The sequence below is a fragment of the Athene noctua genome, chromosome 2 (assembly GCF_965140245.1).
Source record: "Athene noctua chromosome 2, bAthNoc1.hap1.1, whole genome shotgun sequence".
NCBI lineage: Eukaryota > Metazoa > Chordata > Aves > Strigiformes > Strigidae > Athene > Athene noctua.
In genome coordinates this window covers 167,389,206-167,416,588 of record NC_134038.1, presented here as the reverse complement: position 1 = coordinate 167,416,588, position 27,383 = coordinate 167,389,206, and the positions used below count along the sequence as shown (strand labels likewise).

Sequence of the window (27,383 nt, the reverse complement as noted above, 5' to 3'; positions counted from 1 at the left end):
TGGCTACAAGGAGTTTTTTCCCTGGCTGCCAGTCTCCATGGTCTGGGCAAGGGCACCTATGTAGCTGCAGCATCTGCTGAGAACAGACTGGGCGGTGTTTGGGAGGGACAGCACAATTTATCTGACAGAGAGGAGGGAGAAAGGCACAGGCCAAGTCCTGCTGTATGATGTGTGCTGTGGAGCTATGAAGCCTTTATCTCCCACATTTAACAAAAGGGCTGGTTGGGGTGTTAGGGAGACAAATGGGCGATTCATTACCAAGTCAGATGTGTTCCCTGTCAGGGGCGGGTGGGAGAGACTGACACTAACACATGGCTGGCTGCGTGTGAGGCATGCCCATGTCCTGGTGTGCTGAGGGCTGCCGTGGGTGGGAGGTTTGCTGAGGACGTGGAAGGATTGCTGTTAGGACCACGGAGGTGGGGTTGCCGAAAGCGAGCGCGGCAGCCATAGCTTCTCCAAGGAAAGAGCGGGGTACTTTGGACATAGGAGTCGATCAAGCTGGCCTTGCAATGTCTTCAGGTGGTGTGTACTTGACACTTCTGGGTTGGTTCTTGCTGTCATCTAAAGGGTTGGGGAGTGCAGGTGGGTTAAATGCTGCAGCCGAAGCATCCTGCAATGCGTCTTACAGGTGCCTGTCTCAGTGCTGAGAACGTAACTGCCGTATGGGGTTGAACCAGAGGTTTCCTCAGCCAGGCGTGGATATCTGGGGAAGCCAAGGAGAAATGGTACAAGTGATGTCTCCTGGCATGTCCTGCTTGCTCCTTGCAGGCAGTGGTTTGAGGCTTTCTGAGCCGGAGGCAGTGTTCAAGCCCTCATGTTTCATCACCCACCTGGGTGAACCTTTCCTGAATCTGTCTAATCCCTTTTGGAATCTATTCATAGTTCTGAGCTTCACAACATCCGGTGGCAATGAACCTTGCAGTTTAATGATGTGCTGTTTGGAAAAAATGTTCTATTCTCGGAGTGTCTAGCATTTTTTTTTTTTTTTTTTTTTATTGCTGTGCCTGGACTGAGTCAAAAAGTCTGATTCCTGCATTGCCCTGAACAAAGTGCTCCCTGTTGAGCCCCCACCCTTGGGCAGATCTGTGGGGCTTCATTAGGCTCCACATCAGTACCTTGAGCTGTAGAGAGCCAGAAGTATGGGCTGGAGGTGGTTTTTCGTCCTTTTTGTTTAGTTTTCAAATGCTAAATATCCTTTGTTATGTGCAACTCTTCCCAGACAAGGGAAGCTACCAAGAAAGACCATGAACTTGCATTTTCTTTGCTTGAAACAGAAAAACAAAAATGTTACTGCAGGTTTACAACACAGATGACTTTCTGGCTTTTAGAAAATCAGTCTTCATGGTAGGAGCAGATGTACCAGTTTGCATGTGGCTCAATTCTTTGCAAGAAAATCATGAGTACCTGGCACACTTCCTTTGGTCTGCTGTGTTTAAAATCTGATATAAATTATTTTGCTGTATTTGTATGATCCATTACATCTGTGGTCTTCTTGTCCTCAGTCCCACCAAAAACTGTTCAAAAGCAAGGTGGGAGAAGGGATGTTTATCTACATTTGTACATTCTATATGTACAATTCTAAGCACGATCTAGAAATGTCCCTTGTTTTCTATGTCATGGAGAGCTGTTAGGCCCAGTTCTGGTTTAAAATGATCTACTCTAACTCCATGTCAGGGATGGAGCTGAGCTGTTTTTTTACTGCAGCAGGGATCTGAGATCCTTTCATGGCAGGATTCTCAGCAGTGTAAAAAAACCCAACTCCCCTCTACCCAAACGCCCCCGAAAAACCCCAATCCACAAAACCCCCACGACAATTAAACAAAGCCCCCTACCTTATGGTAGTTTTATCTTCCTGCTGCAAGGAGGTGTTTTTATAGGGCATAAATATGTTGTGCATGTGCTCATCCTATCACGGAAAATATTCTGAAAACCTCTCTTTCCTCCCTCCACACCTTGTGGAGCTAAACGGGTTAAAACAAACCTTTCATTTTCTTCTCGGGACTTATTTTTTCATCCTCTTCCATTGCATTGCTCCCCACTTAACTGCTTCTCTGCAACAAAACTCACAGCTACGCATTACCTGCGGTATAGTGGGACCCATGCCAAAAGAAATTATGTTAAGCTGAAAAAAAAAAAAAGCAGTGGCTGGGATAAGGAGCAGCAGTGGGTCGTGGGGCAGGGATCTGGTGGGGATCCAGGAGCTGTCCAGCCAAGAAGGGGGGTGCCGGCAGGGTGGTAATTCCTGGCACAGGCTGCCAAGGGCAAAGCTAATGCCGTCTTAAATCAGGAGTGAAAGCCCCTGTTGCTGCCTGGCCCGTGCATTCCACTGGCACCGCGGTTCACCGGCTGGTTTTAAGTTGGGTTGAAAATCCTTTGTAAATCTTGCTGATTGCTGCTTCATTCTTGAGAGGATGAAGGGGAGAGGAAACAGCCTTCCCCTCCTCTTCTCCCCCCCTCCCCACCTCCTTTCTCCACCTCTGCTCACTTATGAACAAAATGGGTTATTCCAGTGGAATTAGGTTGCTGGCCACTCTTGGGGCCAAGCTACCTGGGACCTCCCAGCTAAGGGCAGCTAATAAGTCATTGAGTTGTAAAAACTGAACACCACCTCCTCAAAAACCCAGCAGTGTTTTCTAAAGGTCGTTTGGTGCTGGGAACTGTTCAGCACAAGCCACAGGAATTGCAAGAGACTATTGCAAACTCTTTTAGAGCTGGTCATGATGTTTGCCTTCTTGTATCATTTCCACGCTGGTGAATCTTAATGCTGCAACTCAGATATTTGCCCAACATAAAAATGTCTTTTGCTCTGGTGGGATGGAAACTTCCTGTGTAAGGTTTGTTGCAAGAATGGGGGAAAAAGAGTAGATGTAGTTCAGTCTTGTGGTTCAGGCACAGCACCAAGGTCTGAAAGGCCCAAGTTCGATTTCTTCCTCTGCTATGGGCTTTCTCTGATTGCTTATGCTCTCCTCAATGGGGGAAGGGAGGCAGAAGGGAAAGCAATGCTTCCTTACTTTAGTGGAGTGCTATTAGCTGTAATTCTTAACCTGTGCAGGTCTTCTGCCTTGCATGGGTGGGAAATACTGCAGCAGCTTGAAGTATTTGCTCGTGGTCGTTCTGGTTGTCATAGTGGAAAAATAGCTCTTCCTCATGGCATAGCACCGTAGTCCCATAGGTCCTATGCAGGAACGCACCATAACGAGAACATCTCCAGACCTCTGCATCTGAACTGAGTCACGCTGTTGCTCATTCACTGGAATATTTTTTCCTTTGGTTGCTAAATTTTGCCTTCATATATTATGTGCCAAAGTTTTGGTAATTTTTGCAGAAGTTGAGGGCATGGTTTGGCAGGAAATTGCATGGAAGCTTATTTATACACAAACAACCATCCTGTATCTGGGAGACAACCATCTGTGTCTTGCTCCATTCACAGAAAACATACTTTCTGAACTGATGTGACAACTCCTTTGTAAGGCTGTTGGGGTCCAGCTCTCTTCTCAGTGCAGGACAGCTGGCCTGGGGGAGGATTTCACTTGCTTGGACTGCTGCACTCAGCAGCCTCGGAGAAGTCCTCTGACTTCTGTGTGAACTTCAGCTAAGGCTAAAACAGGAAACTCAGGCATAAATTATCTCTGTGGTAACACTTGAGCCTGAAAAGAGCTTAATAACTTCGGATCAGAGTGGCTGATGTGTGTTAGAAGCATTCAGGAGTGCTGTGCTGGAAAGGGAAGAGCTGTAGACTTGCAGCAGCAAATTCTTACTTCCAGAAGTAGCTGTTTATCTTTTATCTGGGTAACAGAACTCTTGATAGGACCTGAGAGCCTGGCAGGTATATGTAGGAGGATCCTTACGTGCCCACTCCTCCATCCTCTTGCCCAAGATGCTCAGAGGAGAAGAGAGCCCAGAGGAGACCATTGTATAGATTTCTCCAGGCAGAGTAATTGAAGAAAATGTGAATGACTGAAACCTACAAGAATCTACACTTTTTTTGTCTCCTAAAAAAAATAAAATAAAGGGAAATCTGTTTGATCATATCTGATAGAGACTGATGCTTCCTCCCTTCCTTGGTAAGCAGGATCTATTGGGTTGGAAATTCCCCCATGATGTAGCTTTTCTCTTCTCTCTTCTCTTAATTCCCACCACTCAGAACTAGGACCAAGGACTTAAAGGCATTCCCCTCAAATGCATTCTCTTCATTAGCACATGAGCATAGGATATGGCTGCTTTCTACCTTTCTAACCACTTCACGAAGTGAGGTTACAAGTCTCTATTACTCCTACCATGTGTGGGTGGAAGTTGATGTTGTCATGGTGGGGACTGTTACTTGTTTCTTGGCAAGCAGAAGCTGCAACTGAGCTTTGGGTACTACTGACTAATGAGGAAGGCCATGTCTGAGGGGTTGACACCTAAAAAAAGCTCTGTGTATATACCATGCTATTGAGAGGAAGGTTAGGATCAAAATATAAATTGGGACATAATAGCTGTACTTGAGTTTCCATATAGTTTTTTGCTTTGTTTAATGGTTTCCAATAGCAAGACACTGTTGTTTATGGAGAATGACATGGAGAGCAAAAAGCAGAGTTGGTTGGGAATCATCTTGAAGGGAAAGAGCTAGAACGTGCAAAAAGGGGCAGGGTCTATGCATGATGACAAGGGGAGAAAGCCTTGCAAAGTCCTAGGATAGATGGAGTTTTAGCAAAATACTTCAAATAGCAGTTATCCCTTGTGGGATGGGGTACCATGGTAAATCGATTTAGGAAAGCTTCTTCACAGTGTGGGAGTGTGATGGTGGGAGAGAGAGAGGGCAGCTGAAGGTTGTTGGATGCAAAAAATAATAACAGGCTTGGTGTTCAGCATAACTCAGTCTGACACCTTGAGTTGTGTGGAGTCATTAATTTAGGTATTGCAGTGAAGGTTAGTGTTCAAGTTGTCAACTTTTCAGAAACGTTTTTAAACTATTTAAAGAAAGAAGTGGTGGAAGGAGACAAAAAAAGGTTGGAAGAGTAGCAATACTGCAAGAAAAATGTTAATATGAAAAGTGAAAATAGAATCAATTTGATCCTTGTACAGATGTACCAAAGAGAAATCTCCTGAGAGTGAGGGATGTGCCAGAACAGGAGTGCAATATTTCATCAGGCCTGTCATTCCAGGTGGGTAGAGCAGAGGCATTTACTTGCAGGAAAGCAGCTCACCTTGTCTCGCGTCTCTGGTGGGACTTGCAATGGAAACTCTTGAGCATGTCAAAAACTAGAGTGCGCTTACAGGTCTGTGCAGGCACCTTCTGTCTCGTCCCTCTCAAATTCTCATCAGAAAAATCCCCAGTTAAAAAAGGAAAAATACAGGGATGCTGAAAGAGTGAGCTGATGACGCAATAAAAATTCTTGACTTCCAAGATGAGCTGAAAGCAGGACCCATCTTGAATTTCCTCTTTGGAAGGGCAGTAATTCCCTGATGCTACTGATAACTTGGCTACGCAGTTATCGGTGTGAGTTGTGTAGTGTCCGGGACTGTGTTTGGGATCTCTCCCAGGCCTGGGTGATTGGAGTTTGAACTCCAGGACAGCAAAGCAATTAGCAGTGCTTGTCATGAAGTTCACAACCAAGGCAGTCAAATACCACCAGTAGTCTATGTGCAAACCAGATAGATCATGCTGTCTGCATCAGGTGATAATAAAACTTCTGGTTTTCCGGCTTCAGCCTAGTGATAGAGTAACTGGAAGGAGAATAATGCAAATGATGTTGCAAAGGTCCCTCTCAGCTAGGTGGGTATGGCACTGAGCAACCAGGTCCTTACTGGGGTCTGGACAGTGTAAGTGTGTCACTCAGAGCAGAGGTCAGGCAAGGTGCACAGAAGATTTAAGTCAAAGTCTGAAGCAGAAACAGTCTCTTGACATTGTAGATTCATACTGCTCTCATAGAGGCCACAGTTAGTTTCCAGAGAGTTAAAGCTTCCCGGGTTGTGTACAATGAGCTTTTAGGTCTCTCTCCATGTTCCTAGTGGAGAAACACTCCATCTCATGGTCAGCACCCTCGATCCAAAATAATACAATTGCACGGAGTGCTAGCCGGCAATTTAATCGTAACAGTTGTGGATCAGATGTGTATAAAATAAAAACCACCCTTCCCCCAGCTCTTTCCCAAAAAATTTCCTTGTAAGGAACAGCTCGGTCTTTGTGAGGAGCTGAGAAAGCATCCGACTCTGACACCGTTGCCTTACGGGACCTTACCCCAGCCTAGGTTGCATAAAAGAGCTTTATAGGATTATAAAGGTTCTATGCAGTGGCAGCTCCAAGGCAGCATTTCAGGTGGGGTCGCTGGCTCTCCTTGGCTCTGCCTGTGCTCGTTTATTATTGATGCCATGCTCTGAGAAGTGCTGCCATAACCCCTCTTCCCAGGGATGCTGGAATGTGTGTGCAGAGCTGAGGCTGCTTCATTGGTCGCCCCTGCTGAAACGGGCACACATCCACCACCGGGGAGGAAAAAAATGTATGTGTGAGTGCACGTGTGCTGCTTTTGCTCATGGAGGTCTTCATTTGGAAGAGCTTTATTGCTTGGCTGGGAAAAGGCCTTTTCCCCTAAAATTACTCCTTGTCATGTTCTGGAGATGCTTTCCTAATTCACTTGCTTCGCTCTGATTCAGACCAGCTTGAAAGCTGGTTAAATTAGTCTGAGCAATAATTCAGGCAGTGGTAGATGGGTCTCTGTTCAGCATGTGTGTTGCATGGCTTTTTTTTTCACCAGTTTGGACTTTAATGTCCCCTTTTCTCTAATGGGGAGGGCAGGGCAGAACTGGATCTGGAAACAGAAAGTGGAGAAGGTGATATTCTGCCTTCTCTATAGGACATGGTGCTGCTGTCTTGTCTTTGGGTTGTTTTCTTGAAGGGGTGAGGGGGGTGTCTGCATGCTGGCCCAGCTTTCTCAGATCACTGTGGCTGTTACTCACGTGTCCCCAGTATCAGAGCTGGTGAACTCCTACCTAAGCCTGTTGCGCAGAGCAATGAATCTGGATTTGCTGACAATTAGTCCGTTTAATGCTTCAGTTTTCTATTGTTTCTCAGGACTTTGCATCCACTAGTTCTAAGTGGCTGCTGAAGTCCTGTCCTCTGGCATTGTGCAGCACCACGAATTCTATTTTCTACCTTTTCCCTATCCCTGGCTCTTTATTTTGTTTTTATTTAGGTGACTTCTATTGGAGATACATGCAACTGAGCTGTGCTATCAGCAAGTTTTGCCAGGCTGATCTGTGGGAAACCACTCTTTGAAGTGTCTCAAAGCCAAGTCCTAAGGGGGAGGGTGGGTAAGGGGTTCAAAATCAGTAACTGCTCTACAGAAATCTTGGCCGTAGGATCAGTTCCTGTATTCCTCCTCACTGTGATAGCCATCTGTTACATGATACTTGGAGCTTATATTTTCCAGAACGTTTAGCTGAACAGTACCTGCTCAGTTGGAAAGGTAAATTGGGGAGGGGGACCTGTAAAAAAATGCTTTTATGCCTCCCTCTCTCTTTTTTGCCAGCTGAGGATATCTCTTGCACCAACTATGAAAGCTTGTAGTAACGAACCTTCAGAGCAAAGGTATTGATGAAGGCCAGGAATTAACGCCCTTGAGATTTTGTTACATGTCTTTACTACTGTGAAGCTCAGACCAAGCCACCTTTTTCATGAACAAGCCTACTCAGAGCTTCAGTTAACAAGGCACCAGGGCTGGGGGATGTCCCATCTCCTCGGGGAGCAGTTGAGACCAAGTCCGTGTTCTGTCCCAGTCAAGACAGAGCAAAAACATAAGGTTCAACATTTGTGAGTGCTTCAGATGGAGAGCATTTAGCCTTTTGGATGTTTCTATCGTATTAGCAGAATTTTGGGGAAAAAAAAACTGTTTGGGGGGAAATTTACACTGTGTTCACTAGTTTTCCATGTTTCTCACGAATCACTCTGACTTTGTTTTTACCATTGCGTTTTTTTTTTTTTTCTGGAAATCATAACACTTTTGAAGGAGAACGTTTCCCTGCCCATCTCTGTTCTAAAAATTCAAACCTCAAACCCAGCCATCTTTTTTCCTCCCTCCTTTAGACTTCTGATGTTAAATCGCCTTGTCAAATCATCCGTAATGATTGGATCCGTACTGGATGTTGCTGGTTATGGCTCAGGTCAGGATTTTGTGCCAGTTGTGCAAGGAGGTTTGGGAGTTAAAGCATCCTAGCTGCTTGCCCATGGGGACTCTACTCCTGGCAGGATGCATTCCACTGATTAGGGAGAAATCCTCATTAAAAAAAGAAACAAAAAAATATCACTGCTTCTGCAGGACAGGTGAGGTTTTAAAGGGTTTCCAGGACCCATCTGCATTCAGTAAAGGGGATGAGTGTGTGCTCCCCTCCTGTGCCCATCACCCCAGTTCCCCAGGTGGTCCTACAGCGATGGAGATGTCTGAGCCTGAGACCTATCCCCATTCTCACCTCCGTAGGACTGCAATTTTCCAGCATGTTTTCAGTTCTGGCTTTAAGCAAGTCTTCTTTTTTGGCTGGGGAAATGTGTCTTCAGGTCCTTTGAAACCCTGCATAGTGATTCCCATTGACTGCGTGGACTGGCACCTGGCCGGAAAAGGGCAGAGCCAGGAGAGTGGGGTGCGGGCAGCCTGGCCAACAAACTGCTCATGAGCCCAGCAGATGTTTCTGCAGCCTCTCTGCTCCCTGGGGCTAATGCCAGAGTGGTTCTTTTCCAGCAGCTTGTTACCTGACACCGGGAGCGGTAGGCTGGCTTCTTTTGTTGCACATTGTGCGAGTCAAGGTCCTTGTGCTCAGAGAAGGCAGGGGAGAGGAGAAGGCAATGGGACACAAATTTCTTCGGGTCGTTTTTTAGGTTTTGAGCTTGTTCGGCCTTGTAAAAGCTTTTGGCGGCATCATCTGGAAAGTATCTTGCTCTAAAGCCTCAGGCTGTGGCTCGCTAGGTTTTATGCCAGGATCTCTTCTTCTGAGGGCAGGGTGGCTGTAAGTGCTTTCTCGCTCTCTTGGGTTCTGGTGGGACGAACTACCCTCTATCCCTTCTCAAGCTGCTTCTGGCTCTGCTCGATGTGCTAAAATTTTGTTGTTGTTGTTTATGCACGGGAGAGCGACTGTAGTGCTCTTGTATTTTTGGTAGTTTCCCAAATTCATGCAGTTGGGTACCTTCAATATCTTTCCTGTTTCAGTTTTCAACACAGTCCTGTGGTAGAGATTGACAAGGTCTTATGTCCAAACGAGCTCTGTGAGATCTGGTAGAGAATATAAATCCAAGTATTGCTTCTTACCCTTCTTTTGCTCCCACCTTGTGCACATACTGGAGGAGGCTTTGTACAGTCTCTCATTGCCCAGACATCAGCAAGTCCCCATGGGTGCTCAGCCAGGGAGAGCCGGATCCCACCATGGCTGCCATTTTTACCGCAGGCTGTATTTCTCTCTCCTCACTGCTGTGTCCCTCTGTTCCTCTGCAGGCTGACGGGGAACGAACCCCTGACCATCCTCCCTCTGACTTCAGAAATGGAGGAAGCTGCCATCAAAGCCCACTACAAAATCTGTGACCGCCTGAAGCTGGAGAAGAAGCAGCGCAGGATGTGCCGGCGGGACCCTGGCGTGGCCGAGACCCTGATGGAGGCCATCAGCATGAGTGCACTGGAGTGCCAGTACCAGTTTCGCTTTGAGCGCTGGAACTGCACCCTTGAGGGTCGCTACCGGGCCAGCTTGCTAAAGAGAGGTGAGAGGGGTGGGGGTCTCGGCACCGCCAGCATCCATCGGCTTCTCTGGCATTTTGCAGAGTGGTCATCCTGGTGCATCCTTTGCCAGCAGTGGGTCACCACCTCCCCAGAGGTCCAAAAAGAGCTAGTAGAAGGTAAACACCAAGCCAGGCTCCGCTCATCCGTGAAAGTGCACAGCAGGCAAAGGATGTGCTATATGGCAGTAATTTATGTAGTAGTGAAGCAACCCCTGTCTGCTTCCCATGGCTCCTCTCCTTGGAAGCTGGAGATGTTTGTGCATGTGTCTGCAGTTACCAGTGTGGTTGCTCCTCACATCTGCTAGAAGCTGAACTGTTGCTAGAGGGGAAGGTGTTGAAGTTCCCAAAGTTGTCCCGTCTTTTTTTTTTTTTTTTTTTTTTCCCCTATTAGGTCAACCTTTCAGGAAGGAGCTTGAGAAAATGCCTTTTTAAGGGAAAAAAGGCAAAATGGACCATTCTGTTCTGTCCTGTTAGTGGGAGCAAGGGGAACCCTATCATAGTGCAGGGCAAAACGTGGAAATGCTCTACCCAGGGACGAGCTCCCCTTTGGAGGGTAATACCCCCACCCTTTCCAAGCAGCTCAGGTGGAGAGGACCAGAAGCTGAGAGAGAGTATTGGAGGAGCCAGTGGTATTTTTATGTCCTTCCTTTGTGCTACCTCTTATAGTCCAGTTTCCTGCACCCTCCCAGTAAAATTCAGTTCTTATTTCTGTACTGCAGGTAACAGTGCAGTGGGACCATTTCATAGATAGCTTGCATGGGTCTCGAGGGCTTTCAGGGACTTCCAGAAAGTCCGATGGGCTCAAAGATAAGAGCAGAGGTTTGCAGAGTGCCCTCCCCCAGTAACTGGCGAGAAAGATTAATTCAGAAGTGCTGGGGCTTAACTAATGCATTGTCACTGACGGTGGTGGAAACAAGGAAAGTCCTTATGAAACCCAAGAAGTAGGCAGCCAGAGCTGCAAGACATTTAAAAATATCCCTGCGTGTCAGAGGAGTCCCTGGATTAGTGGCGCCTTGGGAAAGCCAAGCACTTTCTCATGGTGACACCTGGAGGCCACAGCTTGTTCCTTCAGATGTGCCTGACCCGGTGGGCAGCCCTCAGCCAGGGGTATTTTTTCAAAGCAGCCTGAAGTTGAGCTGCCTTTAAAACACTGTCGAGAACCACCACCACCCGCCTCCACCCCCCCCCCCCCTTGTCAGGACCCCGTGTAATAAATGGTAGTTCTGAGAGTTGCAAGACTCTGCCTGCTGTCTCATTTTTTCATGTTTTATGCCCCTGCAACATCTCTGCCCTCCACCGATGCTGTAAATCCTTCACATGCTGTTCCTGTGGCATAACATGCTGCCCTGTAAATCTTTCTCCTCCTCTCTGGGAGCTGCTGGTTCCTGGTTCAGCATTGCAGCAAGTGATACCGCAGGGCAAAGGGGCACATGTATCACCCACTAAGACACAGCTATTCAAATACATCAGTGTGGGGCTTGCTGCTTCTCCTCCAGGACCACTGCAGCTTTTTAAGAAGAGAGAAAAAAGGCAACACCCACCCCCCACCCCATTTCACCTAAGAAAAGTTTCTCCCTCCATTTTTACACTTGGTCACCAGAACAGCCTGGCTGCTGGTTTGCAGCTTGGACTGATGCAGCCTGTTTCTTAAAATAACAGGGGATTGTTTAAGGGACTTGTTATCCTCTTTGGATACTCGTGCACAGTTTTGGAAATGGCTGAAACTGGATAGCTGTGGATGGCAGGTTGTTGATACACTGGGGGTTAGAATGCCTTCATTGCTTTAAAGCTCATTATCTTGTTACAAAATATCTTGGTGCAATCAAATAGTATATGGCAGAGATGGTTTTAAATCTGGCCAGAGCCAAATGTCACATGGACTTGCTTGGAAGCTGCCTGAGCTGCCTGCTGGCGTGATGATACCTGTGCTGATGGGCACCGGGAGTTTGTGAAGTTTTCAGTGATGGAGAACGGGAGGACTAAAGCCGAACCTGGTGGGGGGATTGATGGAGGGGGAGAAGCTGTCAGATGAACCGTTCCTCCTGGCTTTCTATCGAACCTGGTATGTACTGTGGTTGCATGGCACTGAATTTCTGCTGAGATTTCACAACCACTCTGAATTCAGAGCTTCAAACCAGGAGAACTTCAAGCAGGTTGTAGATTGGAGTTATCTACTAAACTGGACCACGTCCAGGATGTTTGCTGCTAGTTGCAGTGTCTCAGGCTCTCAGAGGAGTGTTTACATGACCTATTCCATCGAGGACTTTCTGTTAGCACGCTGGTACCTCTCCTTTTCATTGCACAAGTAGTAGTGGTGATGAGGCCAATTCTACAATCCGACAGTGTGGAGGCTCTGTCCCTAGCAGTGGTATCCCTCTGACAGGTGTGTGGGCAGTCTGACCTAGGGTGTAACCTAGAAAAAGCTGAACTAGCTGATGAAAGGTGCTTAGAAAGTATTTTCTACTTAGAGGAGTTTGGTGGTCTGCATACCCATGAGTTGTTGTGTGAACTAAGTAAAGAATCTTCCCACCACTCCCAATGAGAGAGTCTGCAATACTGAAGATGTTTCTGGGGCGTCAGAGGATGTGGTCTAGCTTCAGGGAGAAAATAAAGTGGGAAAGCACTTACATTTGTTTTCTCAGCCCTGACCACCCTTTACGGTATCCTCAAGTGAGTGTGGAGATAAGCCTTTTTAATTTCAACCATCCTTCCGGTGAAGGAAAGATTCCTGCTAGAATAGTCAGACAATTCCTACTACAATCTGGTTTGAGTCAGCCCCCCTGGAAGAACCAAACCTCAGTCTGCTGGACTGAAATTTCATTAGTCTTCTGTTGAAGTTCAGCACTGTGCACCTGGGAGTGCTTTGGGAAGACAGGCTCTGGGGATGGGCCAGGGTAGCACTCCATGAGTTTGCTTGGACATAAACCTCCCAAGGAACAGTTCCAAAAATGACCTGGCAGACCATGCGGTGTCTCTGCATGTCCTTGGTTGACACACCAGCTTACAGATATATCCACTACTGTCACCATCCACTTCTGTTATTTTTGAGTGGGGGATTTCTTGAGTTGGATCCAAAGCTGTTCTGGAATTGCATCTCAAATACTCAGTCGTTTACGGCTTCCATAGCCAGAGAATGAGGAGTTATAAATACTGGCATGTTTGCTTTTTATTTCTCCTTTGTATTATTTAGATTGAAATCATGGGTCTCTCTGAGACTCTGTTTACCTACTGGGGAAGAGCAGATGCTGTTACCTCCCTGCAGGCAAGCATGGAGGTGTTAAAAAAGGGTTGTGCATGAAAGACTTAGGGTGTAAACTGCTTTTTGAGGCATTTGAGTGAGGTGCTGTGGTAGGTGACAGGCTGGCTGCTGTGTGCTTCCTAGCCCTCAGGTGCCTTCTGTTAACAATTTTGTTGGACTGAAGTAGGACCCAGTGACTTTTTTTCAGGGGGAGAGGTAAGAAAAAGGAGTGCTCATGGTTTCTATCCCAACCACCAGACTGGATTCTATGCTGGGTTCCTGCTACTTGGTGTCCCCTTGGTAGTAGTATTGCTGTACCATGGTGGTGGTACCACCAAGGCCTGTCCAGCTCTTTTTCACATATCTGCAGAGTGACAGCCACAGAGCTGGCCAGGTTTAATTTACATTCTTGAGTCCTGGCTTGTGCCACCTCTATCCATCATTCCTTGCCCTCCACTGTGTCCTCTCTACCATCAGTGATGCACATAGAGCTCAGCATGCTTTGACATCGTTCAGACTTCTCACAATGGGGTTTTTGCCTCTGTTTCCTGATATTTTTTTTTTATTTTTTAACCCTTGCTCCAGCTGTAATTAAAGAAATCTCCTCCTCTTTCCTGCAGGTTTTAAAGAGACAGCCTTCTTGTATGCCATCTCCTCTGCGGGACTGACGCACGCCATGGCCAAGGCGTGTAGCGCAGGGCGGATGGAGCGTTGCACCTGCGACGAGGCCCCTGACCTGGAGAACCGTGAGGCTTGGCAGTGGGGTGGCTGTGGCGACAACCTGAAATACAGCAACAAGTTTGTCAAGGAGTTCCTGGGGAGGAAGCCCAACAAGGACCTGCGAGCCAGGGTGGACTTCCACAATAACCTCGTGGGCATGAAGGTACGTTGCAGACTGCTCAGCATGGGGGTTCATACTTTTGTGGGGGCAATAATGTGCTGCATTTAGGTGTGGAAACAGGAGTGTTGGATGCCAAATGCATGGAGTGATCCTTCTGCTGAAGGGGTGAAGTCTCGGTTATGGGACTATACCCTGGTTTTGTCACTGTACTTCCAAGAGCTGCGCAAAACCATTGGAGGGAGATCAGAGGGAAAGAAACAGGACTGTCCAGGTCTAGAAAATGAGGTGGGGACCAGTATTGCTGCTTTCCACAGGGAGGAGAGGGCCTTGTGCTACAAAGGGATGGAAGGACAGGTTCTTCAGGCTCACAGGACGTAGGACAAAGAGAAGGGGATTTACGCTACCGCAACACGGGTTGAGGGATGCTTTTCTTGCAGCAGTTCAGTAGAGCATGGATAGTCTAGCATCTTCACAGCCAGGCTTGTTTAAAACTGGCTGGACAAACACCTAGAGGGGAACCAGTGTAGGGGTACTACTCTCTGAGTGACCTCCATTGTAAAAGTCACTTTAGCCTTGTTTTCTGGCAGAAGCCTTCCATGTTGCCTGGAGCTGCTGGGTTTGCAGATGCCAGTGCTGGGGTGTAGAGTCTCTCTTTTTTTCTTTTCCCATTCTTATCCTCTCTGCAGGAGGACTTTCTGTTCTTTACCCCATGTTCTTCCCACAAGGCTTTACTCTCCTGTCTGGGGGCCTCCTCGCAGGACTGATGTAAAGGACAAAGCACCTGCAGTTGCTGGATCATCCCTGCAAGAGAAGGGAAAGAAAGGGTCTCTCCACCTTCCCCTGTAATCTGCTTGGCTATACCTAGCCTAGAGTTGCTTGAACACGAAAATCTTTCTGATTGGCCAGCACAGGTGCCTAGGATCAGTGTTTCATTGCACCAGCCTCGGAGGGGGACATACTGTAAGGCTATAAATAGCCTTCAAGCCTTGTTATTGTCTGTATGATTGGAGGGAGGGTTGGGGCTAGGATTGGGGACCTGAGTCTCCAGTTTCCCAGGCAAATGCAGCCCAGCCAGTTGTGCATTCTAGGAATCACCACCCCAGCTCAGTTGTTCCTGTGCATATGCATAAAATGTCATTCCTCGAGACAGAGTTGGGGCACTGGAGAATGCCACCAGTGAGTGCTGGCCAGCAAAAAGTCTTCCCCTCTCCCCACCACCAGATGCTCCTAGACAGCGCTGAGATCAGGATTAGAAATATCCTGGATTTAGCTAGTGTCTGGCTTTGGCTGACAGCTTTTCTGCCTCTGGATTAAAAGGCTCAGTGCCTCTGGACTCCTATTGCAGCTATTTGGTATGTGAAACAGGCTTTCCAGGGTGATGAAATTTGCTTTAATCCTTGTGGTCGGTTGTTCCTGAGAGCTTGTCCCAACTCTTTGGAGTTGGCTGTGTAGCAGATGGGACTGAAAATGGAGAAAGTGGTCCATGGAGGCTGTGATTTCATGCTGGAGATTGCTGTGAGATGTCCCAGCTCTCCTCCCTTTCAGAGTCATATTGTAACTCCATGGATATCCCTTCCAGCAGTGGTGGGGCTAAAAAATTTGCCCAAGAGATTTGACTTAACTCCCAGTGCTCTCCACCCCAGTAGCTGCCATCACGATGCCTATATGGCTGAGACCCAGTCTTGGATTTAGGCTAGATATCCTTATTTGTCATCTCTGCTCTATGTGACTTTGAGCTAAATGAACTCCAAGGATGAGCTGGAGGGAGTGCATCTCCACTCTCTTCCTTCCCTTTCTTGTCCTGATCCCACTGTGAGTTAGTTCCCAGGGAAGGGGATATTTTAGGGACTCTTGCATCCTCTGCCTCTACTTTACTTGGCACAGTCAGGCTCTGGTCATTGACAGTGGTTTCTAAGCACTAATGTAATATCTGGAGCTAAACAGCTGAGTAACAGTTGTGACAGTTGTCCAGACACTGAGAGCCCTCATGGCAATCCAAGTCAAAGACCTTTGCTGCAGATCAGTGATCCAGTGTTCCTATTTTAGTCCACCCACACCGTGTCTGTCGAATTGGTATTGCTGTCTGACAGCTTTCCTTGCCTATTTGCAGCAGCGGTTGAAATGATTTCTCTGTTTATGCTTCTAGAATAATTGTACCATAGCTGAAAGGCAAGCCAAGCAGCCCACCAGGTTTATGACACCAGAGTGAAGCCAGGCAGAGAACAAGTGAACTGCACGTTGAGAAGGAAGCTTTTAGGATGATGGTGGTTCAAGATCAGGAGAACATATGTCTATATAGTCAGGGTATGTGGACATAAACCACTGGCACAATAAGGTGTCATTAAGATGTTGATCAGAGATATTAGAGATGAGGACTCAGGCTGTAATTTGTAATCGTGAACCTGTAGCACTTGCTTCAGGTGTCAAAATATTCAAACTGATTTGAAGCCTGAGCACTGACCTTGGTGTGGTTGATGAGGTGTCTCTGACATTGCTTACACTTGGGTGTAGATTAATATCAGGTTCAATCTGCTTCCTTCGTCCCGGTTCCACTGCAAGTGCAGTGTTGTTGGAGGATGAGAGCTGCTCAACAGGCAGTACTAAGTTCCCTTGCTGAATTTATTGATGTCTTTCTTGATGAAGGTAGTGAGTTAAATATGAAACTCAATCATGTTTCCTGTAGTCATCTTTCTCCAAAGAAGCTGCCATCAACCGCTGCCATATAGACTTACCACTCGTTGAGTAGCAGGAGATGCTAACTTAGTGGCTATGACAGTCTGAAGCCACCTTGTACTAACCTAGTTTGGGTCAAATAACTCATACGTATTTGATTTGATGTGAATCAAAGGCAATCTAGAAAGACTGGAGATAGCCTTGATTTGTGCCATTTTGGAACGGAACAATTTTGAACTGGAGTGCTCATGATATAACTAAGATGCTCTTATGGCCTCAAACATCCCTGTGAGTTCCAGAAAGATGATTATGGCCATTTCAAGCAGGAGCTGAGATGTAAACTGAATGCCTTTCCCAAGGTTATGCATCAAGCCCATGACAGAGCAGGAGACTTGAAGCCAGCTCTCCTGAATACCTGTTCAGCACGTACTGTGTTTTTCCTTTAACCAAACCGCAGATTTTATATCTGTTAGTGAAGCCATACATGCGTGAACCAAAACCTTTGCACTACGGATTGCTTTGGACTGGGCTAAGAATGGACAAAGAGACTTTCTTTTCTACTGCTTGCTTTTGCTACGGGAGCTTGCTGCGGTGCCAACCAATATTGGTGTACTTACAGTGTATGTATGGATGTGCATGTGTGTGTTCACTGAGGGAGTAGAGGAATATCCATTAAAGATATAGCTCAAGCTTGGTGGTCTCTGATTCTTAACAACATAAAACCCTTCTCATCTAATTACTCTCAACCATGGCAGAGTGTATAAATAGTCCCTTGAGACCCAGCAAAAAAAAAAAGGACCTATGCTTAATTGACTGATTTGGTAACCACCCCTATACCCTTCTGGTCAACGTGACAGTTTCTCCATGGTGTCACTCTAGCAAACAATCTGCGTATTTCTGCAAGGGTGACATTATCCTATCCCGCCTAGTTTTAGTCTCTCTTGGTAGAAGTTCTCATTTAGTTATTATTTTACTTCTGTTTTTTTACAACCTTGATGGGCCGACTGTAATTTTGCTGCCACCAATGAAATAATCACCGAACATGTTGTGCCTGTGATTGCTCAGAAAGTTATATGATATGACCTCAATCACTAATGAAAGGGTGAGCTTGTCTAGTGTGAGGATGAGGTAATTAGACCAGGACTTCTCCAGCCTTCTCTTTATTGAAAAGTAGGAGCTCTGAATAGACCACTTATTAAAAAAGCAATTTCCCTTCCTTTGCCAAATCTACTCTTGCTCATTCAGCTATTATTTCAGAGGGGTCTTGGGTGGAGAGGGTGTGTGTTGGGGGGATGTGTGTATGTGTCAAGGGGATGGGGTGTGGTGGTGGAGAGAGAAGTCAACCGTATTAAAGCTTGGTTGCCAGCAATGAAGTTTCTTGGTTATATTAAATGAAGTACAGGCAGCCTTGCTAAAGCTCTCTTCTCTATATCCTCCCCCCGTCTTCCCCCCTTGTACACACAAGTGCAGCCCTCTTTTGTAACCCATTAATGAAAAGTCGGAATATTAGAGCACTCAATTAGTTCCACTGGGCTTGAGTAAGTGATGTTTTAATTAAATTTGTCCAGTTTCTCAGCAAAGTATCATTAAACATGACTTTCCAACTCCCTCTCTGGAGCGTTGCTAAGTTTCTTAATCCCAGGAGTGCTGACCTCTTCCAGAGGTATGTCTGGTCAAGCATGTCTTGCAGATCCAAGGGGCACTATTAAAGGGGGCTGCTGTTATCCAAGCTAAAAAAAAAGTCATGTTCTCATTCCCTTTTCCCTTTATCCTTCCAGAAGGAGGGACACAAGCAAGCCTTTGCCTGACCCTGAAGTCAGGGGTATAACCACAGTCTCCCTGAGAGTCAAGAGTGTTTAGCGCAAAACTATGGGAGGGCAGAAATGAAGAACAAGAGAATTCTTCCCTCCTCTGAAAGGTCTCTCTTCAGGCAATATCCCCCTTAGAAACTGGTTCCCTTCACGAGGCTTCCTTAACTGTGTTTGCACAATATCAACCCACATCTTTTGGTCTGTGTAGACTATATGAGTATTTCTGAAGGATCCTTGTCACCCTTTTTGCTGTAGGGTTCAAGTTCAGACCCATCCCAAGAAACGTTATGCCTGCATCTCTGAAACCATGTGGGATGCTCTGGAGAGGATAGCGGGAGGTGCTTGGACTTTTCCTTGCTGTTGACTTACTTTTTTTCTAAGTCCATGCAAGAAATGGCTTTTCCTCTTAAGCAGTGCTGGCAGGGATCTATCTCAAGAGCTGAGCGTGCCTCCTGTGCTGGAGATGGACTCTCCATATCAGGTAGATGTTTGCCCAGATATCATCTGTCTGAGGAACTTCATGAGCTATGCCGTAACATGTTATCAGAGCATACCACCCTCCTCAGTTCTGTATCTCCATATTACAGAGGGGAAAATGAGACCCAGAAAGATTAAGTGACTTACTAAAGGTCACGCACAGGCGTTACAAAGCAGAGGCTTACACCCTGGTCTCCTGTTGTGGAGACAGTGTTTACAAGCACTGCCCATCCCATCTCGTAGGGTTCCTACTAACAAATGTGCTTGCAGTCAAACTCCGGAGTTTGCTGAACAGGAAAGTTTAAACGCTAATCCCACTGTTTTTCTGCACTCTCTAAAAGTGTAATAATTGCTCTTTTTTTATGAGACAAATCTATATGAACTTACAGTAATGCAGTTGGTGCATGGAAGAAAGAAAAAAAGACATAATGCATCTTTTAGGCAGTTTCTTTAGTGGTGTGTTTGCAGTGAGAAATCTAGCATCACGCTTACCAAGGTACAAATCAGACCTAGTAAACAGCAGCCTCTCTGAGACTAGCTCTTGACTTTGTATGTACAGATCAGTTTTCAGGGCCACCACTAGTATTAATTGCTGCAGGTTATGACGGGTAGGAATTCATAAGCATGCGCTCTGGATTTTCCCCTCCTTTCAGGCTGAGATTGGCTCAGCCAAAGTCTTTCTAAGGCCTGGAAATCGACACTCTGGAAAAAATTGCTTACTGCGTCCCATAAGTTGAAATTAGTTGTTTATGTGGAGCTCCCTTAGCCTGTGAAGCACACTAGGAATACTGAAGGGAAAAAAGTTCTCAATTTAAAGTAGGGTTATGTTGTTCGCTGTTTAAGTGTTTGTATTGCGTATTTCACTAAAATTGTTCATTTTTTTAAGGAAGGAAGGGTAGTGGAAAGGGCAAACTATTCTGAAAAAAGTTTGGGAACAGTCTCAAACAAAGGTTTGGTTTTTTTTTTTTAAAAAAAAAAAAAAGATAGAAGAAAAAAAGGAATGGAAAAGAAGACTTCCAAGAATCTGTGAAGCTTTTATAATTCAACCAATGCTGATGGCCAGTGTTAAGGGACAAGTCTGGTCTTCTAGTTGTTTGGGCACTGTGAAGAAATAGGGACCATGACTGCTGTCCAAACAAACGTTAATACTTGAGCTGAGAGAAAAACTAGGCCTATTTAAAGTGAAGGAGGATATATATAGAGAGAGAATGGAAGAGATCTGTTTTGTAAAGAAGCATCCCAAAGCCCTTTCTGCAGTAAGACAAGATGAGGGCAGGCTTTTTCCTGGATGAGCTGACTCTAAGGAGGTTCATTCGCTCCCTCCTCTCCCCCAAACCATAGCGAATGGTTTGAAGCCTTGGAGCCGCAGACCAGCCATGACGACAGCGGAGCTATAACCAAGGAATTCTCACGGCTGTGCGTGCGCTTTGGACTGCTGCTGCCCAGACAAGAGTTGTCTGAAAACCACCGCCAGAGCCCCGTGACCCAGCTGTGAATGAATGGGAATCTGTCCTCAGTGTTTCAGCTAAAACACTGAGAAATTGTGTGTTGCAGCATGTCTGAGACTGATCATTACAGGGGCACTTAGTCTGAGCTTCGTAGCGAACCATTGTTGTGAGGAAGGATTACATGTTGCATAGCAATGCTCTGCTGTGATCCTTTTTCCCTATGGCTCTTGTAAAGATTTGGACAGGCAGTCCTGCAGTGCTATCTGATTTCCTCTTAGCAGCAAACACCAATAGAGACGGTTCAGTCTTGCTCTAACATAATCGTTTTCCTCATTGTGCCTTTGTCAGTATTTGGTATTCTCACGACAAGATCAATGGGAGTTTGTGTTCCTAAGTGAAACAAACTAATTTTTTCAAAGAGGTTTATTTTCCTCCTAAACTGCTCTCTTACTTGTGAGACTACCAGACCAGGTGGTTGTTCAGAGGAAAGTGGGAGGAAATGATTTTGATGTGTGATGCTATCCCTGGCCCACTAGTTGTCTTTGTTCAACTTTGCTTTCATGGTGGAAGCTCTCTACAGCACAATATAAGGATTCACATGCACACCTGTGTTGTTACTCCTGAGTTACTACAACTCTGCTGATGTGTGGTAGCTATGGAGTTTATGCCATAGCGAGCAAGAAGAGTTTTGTGCTTTGGATTTAAGCTGAAAATTTTGCTTCACATCTGTGACAGGATAGAATCATGTGTGCGACGACTTATGTGTAGATGAAATACGATAAGTGGTGATGCCATGTCTGTTCAAGAGAGGTTCAGATCTATGTAGGATGGATACAGATCAGGCGCTGAACTGTGATGTGCCTTGAAAAGAAAACAGGAGCTACCTATGGCTCTTGAAATAAGCTTGTATTAAAGTCTTATTCTTCCTCATGTACCCTAGACAATGAAATTATTATATCCTGGAAGTCCTTTCAGGTTTGAAATCATGATCTAGACATTTACCCATTTGTCCCAGGGCCCAGCCAGGAAAGGTTTCTCCAACACCTCTCCAAGCAACCTGCTGACTTGGATAAATCTTTCTCTGCTTCCTGGAGGAATGAGGTGGATTTAAGTGTCTTTGACAGGAGCCTGCATCAAGAGGAGGAAGGTCTTTGTGGAAGCTGGAGAACGAGATGGGAAACAGAAGGTCTTTGCCAAGATTCATTTTGGCTCGTGGGTGGTTAGGGGCCTGTAGGCAGCAGTTTTTCATCACGCATTGCCTTGAGTAGCTGCATCGTGACTGTCAGCAGCAGGGCAGGCTGGCTGGGGAAGAATTTTTTCTAGGATGTTCGCTATAGCTGCCTTGTAACATTCTCGAGCCCTTTCTGGTCCTTCAAGTGAGATGGTTTATGGGGCATTTGGGATGCACCACGCTTTTGCACGGTGATCATATGAAAATCCACATACTGTATTTCATGAACTGGTGCATTCGTGAGAAGGGGGACAGTGGAAAACTTTAATGCTTTGGCCTGCCAGCGCATGACATCTAAGCTGTCCTAGCCGCTGCTTAATAAGGAGCTGAAAGTGGGTCAGGAATAAAACAGACTGGGATTCATTAGGGGCTTTGTTTATCACTGTTAAGACGGGAAGAGTGGGATTCATTTACCTAAACATATGCATTAGCACTTTTTGAGAGACCTTTATCCTGCTGGAGGGGCAGCTGGTGGTGAAGAGCAATGTTTTGTAGGACCTCAAATAGTGCTAGATGCTGATATTTAGACACCTGAATTTGGCCCAGAGGGTGGGATTCTGCTTACAAGTTTTATAAACTGAGGTGCCTTCATGTGAGCTGGCTCTCTAGGCTCCTGTTAATGAGTAGAGACGTAGTCAGCACAATCAGTGGAGCCTGGAGAGCTGTTCAGCAGAGCATGTGCAGGTCTGCTTCACTGCAGGATCCTCTGCCTGCTTCGGCTCCACTGAGTCAGATAGGAGTTTAGAGGTGTTTCTCAAATGCAGGCGTTTAAACTCTAATGCCTGCCTCAGTGAGGTCAACCCTGGCTGGACGCTGTGTTTCAAGTGCCTAAACCTATTGAGTTTACTCAAACTAATGAGTATTCCTGATTGAAGGTCTGCCGCCATCTGCTAGCTGCCAATCCACCAGGATCTGGATTTCCAGCACATGTTGTGCCGAATCTGCTAGCCCCATGTGTATGCCTTGGTTATACTGCACCTGCAGTGTCAGCTCTCCCCCTGAGCTCTGGAGAGGTGGCTTCTGACGGGAACAGCCTGGTGTCCAAGTTCCCTTCCTGCATTTCATGACTGTGCCTTCTTAAACTAGCTCTAAATCCAGCCAAACCTGTGCACAGGAGCGTGTCTGCCAGCTGATCCAATTCCTGTTGGTTTCTTGTTTTCCCATCTCCTGTACAGTGGTGGACATCTCTTCCAGGTGGAGCAGATGCAAATGGGTTGGGGGAGGTGGAAGGGCTGAGAAAAGCCTGAACTGATGAATGACTGCAGTGTGCAGCCCTTCTGCAAGTATCTCAGCAATTTTGCCCAGTTTGCTGATGGTCTGGGCGTGAAATCAAGTACAGGAGCTTTGTTTCACATGAACTTGCCTCTCACTTCTGGACAACCAGTGAAATGTGACTTTACAGAAGAGACAGTAGGGGTGAGGGCTTTTTTTTTTTTTTTTTTTTTCTTTGTGTTGAAACGTGTTCTGTACGCTCTTGTCTAACATTGTGGGATTTCTTGCAGAGCTGGCTAGACACTTTGGCACACAAAGCGTGACAGCCTCTAACCAAGCCGGCCCAGCTGAGTACTATAAGCAGTAACACATCTCTCTCTGTAACCCGTCACTTGTTTGAATGCTACTGTGTATTATTGGATTGCATTTGAAAAGGTCTTGGCTGTTGCAGGAATGAAGTGTGACCATTGGCCAGGCTTTGCTGAAGGCCGTATTATGCATAGTGTCTTTCTAAAAATGTCTCTGTAATATCAGAATTGGGCCAGACCCCAATTCTTAGTCCATGACCTACTGCATGTTTGCACATGGTGCTCAGCAGGACTCATGCTGCCAAATAATTAAGAACCGGATGGTCAGGAAATGGACTGGAGCCAGTCTTCTGTTGTCATGAGGCCATAATGTAGGCAGGTGCCATAATGGGCAGAAGGGAGATTTTTTTTTTTTTTTTTTCTTCTTTAGATGCCGTAGATGCCCAAAGGAAGGGTGCTTTCAGTAGCACCTTGACAGGAGGCAGCTCTATAAATCCAACTCTGTTGTAGCTTGCTATTTTAAGGGGTGCTTGTATTTTACCCATTTAAAGTCAAAATGTAACCTGTTTTGGGGAAGGGGCAGGGGGGGAGAGCTAGAACTATAAATACCTGCTTATAATCCGTGGACAAAATGCAAATTATCTGGGACTGTCCAAATAACATGTCTGCTCTCATGTTGCCCATGGAGGAGTCCCAGACATGAATCTGTCTCTGGAGAAACTGGGAGGGAACATTCAGATGCCATTTATAAGGAGATGGGTATGCTTTTGTGCCATGAAGCTTCTTTATTGTAGCCTGATTGGAAAAGGATGGGATCCTTTGCTTAACATCAGTCAATTTATGGGTATGGGGTCCTTTGCAGCACCTGGGATGCTGTTACCACCTTTGTATCTATTCAAGATAAGTAACCATTGATCCTCTTTGCTTTCTTCTCTTCCCTTCCTGATACTGCTTCTCTTTCCCATGCTGCTTTTTTCTGTTGGAAATAACCTCGTCTTTCTGTTCCCTCCATCTCATATGTGAACACGGTGGTTCCACTGGCTCTGCTCTTCCTTCTGTGTTTACACTTTGTTGTGGTCTGAAGAGAGCTATCCCCAAGCAAGATCTGGATATCTTGCCATATGGACACTGGCTTTCTTTTGCTTTTGGAATAAATTAAACATACACATTTATTTTCTGATATTTTGAACGTTATTTTCCTCCTGTAGTGATCTGTGAGATGAGTCTTATTTCTCATTACAACACCGACTACAAGTGTCTGAATTTTGGAATAAAAAGTAATTAAGAAAGGTGTGGAGGGGACAGAATCTACTTCAGTTTCTAAGGGCTTAAATGCCTTACCTTTCTTTTTCATATTGAGTTTGAAGACTTTGGTCATAAGTGCCCTGCTTTTTTTTTTTTTTTTTTTTTTTTTTTTGTGGAGAGAATAAAATAGATGTTTCCATCCTAGTTGAAAACACCTTCTAGAAGGCTTTGTCACTACGTTATATAAGTTATGCTAGCCTGGGACTTGAACCTTGCAGCCTGTTCCTCCCTGGACAGTGGCTTGTGTAGACAACATCTGGGCGCAGCAGCCCCTGAAGGCCTGTGTGATGCCTTTTCCATTTATCTCCTCACCAGAAGCCTGACACGGCATTTAGCCAAGTGTCTTTTCCACCCCTGGGTCAAGTTCTTTGTCAACACTTGTGGCTTTGCTTACTGTATTGCCTGGTCAAACCTCAGGACCTGCTCACCCTGAGGTGCTGCGGAAGCATCAGGGCAGAGCTGAGGTTCCTCATCCTGACATGGAATAGCTCCTGTTTGCTCATGATGAGACAGATGGTGCAGCCTTTAGTGCAGGGGGTCTGTTCCTATGGCCAGACCTGAAAATTTAAAGTTCCCTTATCTCCCTGCAGAGTGACTGCCCCACATCTTCTCTGTGCTTGAAAATTGAAGACCAGTCCCCTAGTCCTTCCTGCAGCCACCAGCTCTGTCGTAGTGTCAACCCCTGATGGGCTGAGGACTGAAGCCGCTGGCCTGGACTCTTCTTATCCCAGCTTTCATGTTTTTCCCCTTGAAACTTCTGTGTGAGAAGCCAGCCTTCCAAGCTGCCTACAGCTGGTGCCACAGGCAGAGTAAATCCTGGGGGCTGCATTAAAGCACCTGGAATTACTGAGCCCTTCACACAGGGGTCCATTTTCTATTTCTTCACATCTTAATTTTTCAGAGAAAAGGAGGGCACAGTGGAGACCGAGGCAGCCTTGGACTTCACTGTGCATGAAAACATACTTTGTTAAACGTGTTTGGCCAGCAAGCCCTCTTTGTTTATAAAAGCACATGCAGGCTTCTTCGTTGCTAGCAGAAAAAAAATTGGCAGGTTCCTTTTGAACATGCTACCACACTCTGGAACAGGATCCTGAACATAGATTGGAGAGGCAGAAGCTACTTGGATGTTTTTGGAGCTGCTGCTTTTGGTGAGGGTAATTCAGACTGTTGTTATTGAGGGCATCAGCTACATGAAGGTTTTTCCTGAGTCACAAAGTGAACCAGGTAGGATGCTATGCCTAGTTGTTACTGGTGGACACAGACGAGCTTAAGAATGTTTCCACTGAGCCTGTGCTGCTAAATGGGAGGTGTGTGAGTTTAAGGTGATATCCTGTGTCTTGTCGTATGGAGAAGGTTTTACAGTCGTCTTCTGGAGCACGTGCCATCCCACCTGTGTGTTTGTGTGTGTTATAGCAGAACTCTCCCTCTTTTCTCCACTAATCTAACTCCTTCCATTTTTGTTACATTTTATCTCCTTGTTCTTATTAAAATAGATAAATAGGTCTTGAAATATGTATTAATCTCTTAGTTGCACCACCACTTCAGATCTCTATGTAGATGAGTGCCAGCGCTGGACTACCTTTGTACACCTAAGTAGTGTCATTAACTAGCCAATAAAGCAATATTCTGGCATGTAAATGTCATATTCGTGGAAACTGGGACCCTACTAAAACAAGTCCTGTAGTACGTATTTTTTGTCCTCTTTCAACAGATAGTTTTTGTATTTGTCATCGACTTTCTGTTCCAGAAGTGTCTTCTAGCAAAGGGTTTTTTTTTTCCTCTGTGTCTTGATTTCTTCCCCCATAACTGATTTTCTTTTGGGGCCATGTGTGTCTGCAGGTCATCAAAGCTGGAGTGGAAACAACCTGTAAATGCCATGGCGTATCGGGATCCTGTACTGTCCGAACTTGCTGGAGGCAGCTCTCTCCATTCCATGAAATAGGAAAGCAGCTGAAGCAGAAGTACGAGACATCGCTCAAAGTGGGCAGCACTACCAACGAGGCCACGGGGGAAGGTGACATCTCCCCACCCAAGAAGTCCATCCCTGGTCACAGTGATCAGATCCCAAGGACTACAGATCTTGTCTACATTGACGATTCCCCAAGCTTCTGTATGATGAGTAGATACTCACCTGGAACTTCGGGAAGGAAATGTTACAAAGACAAGAACTGTGACAGCATCTGCTGCGGGCGAGGGCACAATACGCAGAGCCGGGTGGTCACCCGTCCGTGCCAGTGCCAGGTCCGTTGGTGCTGCTATGTGGAATGCAAGCAGTGCACCCAGAGAGAAGAGGTTTACACCTGCAAAGACTGACGCGTCTTCTGCTTGATGGCAACCCTCGGTGACGGGCGATGGTGATCTATGAGAACTACATATGGAGACAAACAGGGTTTGATTGACCTTCTGGGATCTGAAAGCTATGTTAAGACATAAGCACTTTGTAGGGTACAGGTGACCCAACTGTGTTGCTGTTTTGTTTTTGTTTTTGTTTTGTTTTCCTGTAGACTGAATTTTAATGAGGTCCAACCATGTGAAAATAAGTGCCTGTCACACTGGGGTTAGACACCAGTTGACCTCCACCTTAGTTGTCTACGCAGTTTGACGGATCATTTATCCTTGGGACATCTTGATAATTTTCACCAATCCTCCATGAACTCCTGGGCTAATGTATTATTTTTGGCATAAATAACCTATACTACTTTATTCCTGAAACTTACCCAACTGCCTAGAGAACTAAGCAGATACAAATGAAAGATCCTTCCGCTATGAATGCAATGGCACAGGAAGTGGTCATTTATTTCTCCTTCTAAAACTGGAGAGGTGTGTAGGGTAAGCAGAAACAGCCCTGATGGTTCCTCCAGTGGAGTTTCTGCACATTGAGCAAACGAGGCTCTGACAAAGAGACCCACTTGGAGGGTAAGCTTTTTAATAACAGCTCTGTATCCACATGCTTTGATCACCAAATACAGCTCAAAAAAATGTTGGGTCCACCATGTTGCAGAAAGAAATATATCCAAGAAAGAGGTTGGGAAGACAGTAGAAAACCAGATGTGCCTGTCCCCTTCATCCAATTGTGTTCTTTTTTTTTAAAAAAAAAAAT

At 45.9% G+C, this 27,383-nt stretch overlaps 1 protein-coding gene across 1 annotated transcript in view; it reads left to right on the top strand.

Annotated features, from left to right (window-relative positions):
- Window positions 1–26,646, top strand: part of WNT9A (Wnt family member 9A) — a 57,059-nt gene extending 30,413 nt beyond the window's left edge. The window contains exons 2-4 of the mRNA XM_074898210.1: window positions 9,462–9,721; window positions 13,598–13,860; window positions 26,123–26,646. Coding sequence (XP_074754311.1) covers window positions 9,462–9,721; window positions 13,598–13,860; window positions 26,123–26,596 — 997 coding nt within the window. The 3' untranslated portion in view covers window positions 26,597–26,646. The remainder of the gene's footprint in view (window positions 1–9,461; window positions 9,722–13,597; window positions 13,861–26,122) is intronic.
- Window positions 26,647–27,383: the final 737 nt, after the last annotated feature.